The sequence below is a fragment of the Halyomorpha halys genome, unplaced genomic scaffold, assembly GCF_000696795.3.
Source record: "Halyomorpha halys isolate HHAL.00 unplaced genomic scaffold, Hhal_1.1 Scaffold69.1, whole genome shotgun sequence".
NCBI classification, from domain to species: Eukaryota; Metazoa; Arthropoda; class Insecta; order Hemiptera; family Pentatomidae; genus Halyomorpha; species Halyomorpha halys.
The window spans coordinates 934771-940002 of record NW_027108206.1 but is presented as its reverse complement, the minus strand read 5'-3'; the positions used below and the strand labels follow the sequence as shown (position 1 = coordinate 940002).

At 27.7% G+C, this 5232-nt stretch overlaps 1 protein-coding gene across 1 annotated transcript in view; it reads right to left on the bottom strand.

Annotated features, from left to right (window-relative positions):
- The window catches only part of LOC106692750 (cytochrome c oxidase subunit 5B, mitochondrial), an 8905-nt gene extending 3873 nt beyond the window's left edge, over window positions 1–5032 (bottom strand). The window contains exons 1-2 of the mRNA XM_014438874.2: window positions 4895–5032; window positions 1708–1781 (exon numbers count right to left, since the gene is read on the bottom strand). Coding sequence (XP_014294360.1) covers window positions 1708–1781; window positions 4895–4964 — 144 coding nt within the window. The 5' untranslated portion in view covers window positions 4965–5032. The remainder of the gene's footprint in view (window positions 1–1707; window positions 1782–4894) is intronic.
- Between the last annotated feature and the right edge of the window lie 200 nt (window positions 5033–5232).

The window sequence follows — 5232 nt, the reverse complement described above, 5'->3', positions numbered from 1 at the left end:
CTTTTGAACATGCAAAAAATGTTATTGGTAGTGTGTAAAATAAATTAATATACTTTAAAAAATAAATTAGATAATAAAAAGAAATTAAATAAATATGTAACTGAAGTGGAATACGGTTTAACATAACACTGTATCTTAGCCCTTCAGTATGAGTAGAAGTATTGTTCTGTCACTCCATTAATACAGTACCGGTCTAATAAGTTAACTTTAAAAAAAAAAAAAAAAAAGAAATGATAATTAGGGTAATAAATATTGAATATGCTTTTAATAGGTTAATAACATATATTTTTTTTTAATACACATTTCTTATCATCGGTCTTCGATGTTGATTTTTGACGAAATGGCTCATTTCTTGGTGACAAAAATAGTAATAGTATGTTACAGCCTGAAAATTGAATATTTTTAGTAGTGCTAAAAGCAAATAGGATTTTTTATTATTTTTTGAGGAACAAAAGAATATTTAAAACAGAAAAACTCACAAATTTTACTGTCACTAGAATATTTCCAAACTTTCACCCATTTCCAAAATAAATTTTAAAAATTAGTCCACTTTGAAACTGGATATGACTAGTTCCAAAGACTTGTAAGTTAATTGAAAACAGCAATTTAGACTTTGATTGTGCATTATAAAAAGTTAAGAGAAGTCTCCCACATTCCATACGACTGTAATTTCGCAAATATTACCATCAGCTCAAGCACAAAACTTGAAGTGGGAGGGTGGAGATTGGCACAAAACAAGCTCGTATTGTCTAGTTTTACATTCTGCGTTATTTTAGTCAGTCAGGCCTAAGATATCGGAATTGCTGACCTTATAATCATAGTAAGTAATTTTATTCACTCTCAAGAATATTAACACTGTTTCATTTAATTTTCAAACTCCAAAATAACTATCCTTTTACTATTCAGGGATATTCCAGTAATACTAAGCAAAAATGATTAACGTTTTAAACAGTTTCAGAATAACAAAATCCTAAAATATTTGTAAAAAAAAAAAAGAAAAAGAGATCTGTACAAGGAAAAAATATATTATATAAAACAAATCAATATAAATTATTTCATTAAAAGAAAATGTTTGTACACTTCTAAGAAATTCCAGATCCAACTGAAGGGGATTTTTTTTTTGGGACAGTTTTAATAGGAGTCGATGTTTCAAGATTTTCTTATAATATTTTGGAATCAATTTGTAATGCATCTAACACCTTCTTGTTGAACACAATTAGAAGAAATCAATTGATCATCATGATCATTCTCCTTGAGAAATAATCAAGCAAATATTCCACCATTTAACAAACCTATGATTTTGAAGTTACTCCAAACGTCCAGAATATGTTTGTTCTTGATTTCATATAATTTGAGACATTAAAAAAAAAAATAAATAAACCTGAATATTAGGTATGCTAATGACTTAAAACTTAAATATAAGATATAACTAATAAACATAACTAAATAAATGAAACAGAATAGACAAGATAGAATGTACAAGAAGTCAGAATGAGAAATACAAAATGACAATTAAGAATAATGGGATGAAGAGGAAGCCAAGAGGAAATAGATAGGTGTGGTGTAATGTGGAGGAGACATCAAGTTAAACTGATAATGAAAGATGTTTCTATATTCTCTTAGTAAACAAACTATAGCTGAGAACTTAGTATAACTTTAAAATTTTTTAATAATATAAATTTAATATTAGAAAAGAAAAGTACATACATCGTTTCCTGCTACACGTGCTAAAAGCTCCCTTTTTTCTAAACCAGTAGCATGCTCCAGAGGATCAGCCATATCTTAAAAATATATATACATATATTATATCTTATTGTTATATCAATTCTAATTTACATACACCTAAGGCTTTGAATTCATGCAGTTGATACCAAAAATGTGTAAAATCACTTGTTATTGACACCGAATCACTTAAAACCAATGATTTCTCTTTAAATTCAATTTAGATTCATTTAAACATGTAATGAAGTTTAAATTAAAAATTAATGGATCTGTAATAAAACTAATGAAGAATATCAACAAAATATGAGAAAAAAATTACTGGCCAGGGTGAAAATTACGCCTTACATTGCTTCATTGAAAGAACAAAGCAGTATATTTCGGTTTCTTCAAAAAAACTCTTTTACAAAGAAGTTATCTTCATACTTCTAACTTCTAAAATTAGCTATCCCATAGTTTACGAAAATTGAATCAAAGCAATAAAGTTTAGAACTAATTATGAATTTCCTGACTATCTCAAAATATATTGTGAATTCCCGACCATAAAATATTCCTAAGTGCTAGAAACTGAAGAATTAGAAAAGCAAGATTAGAAATAAGCTAATCCTGATCAGCTTTTTTTTAGCTCACTCAATTGCTTGGTGAATATGCAAATTAGAGCTAAAATAAAATCATTATCTTTGAGTCCAGATATATTTCAACATTAATAATGTCCTACTTATAATCAATCTATACAGGAAATATCAAACATAGATTTACTTGTAGTTGCGAGTATTTATATAGTTTTGGTGAGGCATAATATTATATATGATCATAATCTAACCTACATAGCTAATAGACCTTTTCATAACTATTATTTTACTTAAGTCATTGAACTCGTTATCTAGCAATCCTCTATTAATTTCTTGAGAAAAATAACATATATTTAACTATAAAAGATATATAATATGAGGTATCTATGTAATGATTCAGTTTAAATTCAGAAAATTTGTCAAGAATAATCTTCAAGAGATAAACAAGAGAGTGGTGAATATATAAACTTGAACTAAAAAAAGGTCTAGTGGGATGAACTTGATCAAGATAATGCTATCAGCAGTTTCTTATAAAATAAATTCAAGTAATCAATGCCTATTCTAGATGGAATGAAATTAAAAGAAATTTGATAATAGCAAAGACCATTGCTTATTAACTAAAACTTCTTATCTTTTAACAAGGAACTTCAAAGAGGTGGTATTTGATAAAAACACTGGATAACAGAAATAAAGTATTGTGTTGGCTGAGTATTTGTGAGTAATACAAATAGTGAGTAAAATATTTAGAAGTAAAAAATTTTGTTTCCAACACTAGCAACAGAATTCCCTAATTATGAGTACTCATAAATTAGACTGTAATAACCAATTAATATAAATAGTTGGCCAGAGGTGTGATAGGTGAAAAGAACACAAATTATAACACATACTAAGATTCTATTGGTGTAAACATCCTGGTGTGAATTTTAAGCCTTTATAAGGTCTATAAAAAATAAAATAAAAATACTGATTATAATTACATTCTATTTTTATTTTTCTGTTTTAAAATCTATTTTTTTGATTTATATACTCTTATATTTTATTTGTTTATCATTATATTAACTAATTGAAAGGCACTAACAATAATATTATCTAGTTCACAGACAGTGCAGACTGAGACTATTCAATAACAACCAACAGTTCCAATTACAGAATAATTTGAACGTAAAATATTAACCTAATATAAACACAAAATAAATACAAATGTTTGACTGATAAACCAACATTCATCAGTTCTTTGGTGAAATTAAGAATGAACTAAACTATAGACAAGGAATATTAATAACAACAGTTCACAAGTGTCACTCCAACAGGAGATACTAACCAGGTAGGCATACTCACTACTCAGTGACAAGATTAACATGCTTACTTTAAAACAAGTGAAATAACTAAATTAGAAACACATTAAAAATAGGTTGCACTATTAGAATTTTCTGAGTCCAAAAATATTGGTATAAAAAAGCAAGAAGGCGAGTAATAAAACTTGTTTTCATTGTAATTGACAAAGGAATACTTAGACCTCAACATTTATTTAATGCACAGAAGAACCTTCAAGATAATATGGAAAATTTAAAGAAATAGAAACTAGATATTTGTGTGATGTAGGAGTACCATTTGGCAGATCTAATCGTTACAGGGAAAGTAGTAAAAAGAAAATTCAAGAGCCTCCCATATTGTAATAGTTTTCATAGAAAGCATAAATAAAATAATAAAATGATCTCTTAAGGTGAAATATTTTAGAGTAATAGATCACAAATGTAAGTTGGCATGGCAAGCATGTACCCACTTAATACAATGAGAAATCAGTCAACTATTGTTGTCAGCTATAATCTGACACCACAAGTAATTTATACTTATGAAACTAGGCCCAGATCTAACTGATCCTTCTAAGAGATGTTAGAGGTCTGTTTATCCCATTCAACAGAGCGGAAGTTGACAGCTCTGATATGAAGCAGTAATAATAATAGTAGAAGTTATAACCCAAAACAATAGAACATATCTTATAAGTGAGTACACACCCACCAGCCAGTTGGAGTGACACTTAAGGACTGTTACCAATTTGAAGTATAGACATCATCCATACTTTTCAATTTATTTAAATTCTTAATGATCTTAAATGAGGCTTCCTTCATAAATTAAAGGGAATTTTCAGTGGCTGGTTCAATATTTGTTGATAACCTACTTATTTCATGCATGTCACTATCATTCTCCTAGTTTTGATTTATCTTTTAATTTATCCATTAAATATTCATAATAAAATTGCTAATGCTTCGAAAAAGTTTAATTAGCCTTCTTTCAATTTTATAATGATGTAATTAAATAAAACACACAAAAAAGATTCCTTGTAGGAGCATCCCCTAACCAACTAATAGGTAGTTCATTTAAAAAAAAAGTCTAATGGGAGCAATTTCCATAAATTAATATTTAAATACCACAGGCACGGAAAAAAGTATTAAATAAACATTACAATGAAATTCAGAATACAAAAAATTAACAGAAGAAGCAATAAGATCCAAATGTGAAATTGAATCAATATATAGCCTATATTATTGCGATAAGATTTCATTTAATAGTTTGTTATAAAAGATGTTAAAAAATCGACTCACTAGTGGCTAAAATCCTAGAAGCAGAAAATCTTCTTGAAATAACTGAAAATCTCGAGCAAAGCGTAGCCATGTCTGCACACCGATGAAAAATGAACAGCTGATAATATAACCAATGCTACACGAACTTTAAATAAAAAATAAAAAATATATATATGTCTGATAAATTTCCGTTTGTCACAATCATAAGAAAACCCTGCTATAAATAAATTAATTATGGTTTAAATTTTTAATTATTATAAAATAAGTAGTAGTGATAGGAAGAGAGCAATACTATATTTTCAAAGAGGGCTCGCTACATATAAGGCAAACTAAAGATCTTATTCAGAAGATATGTGTTA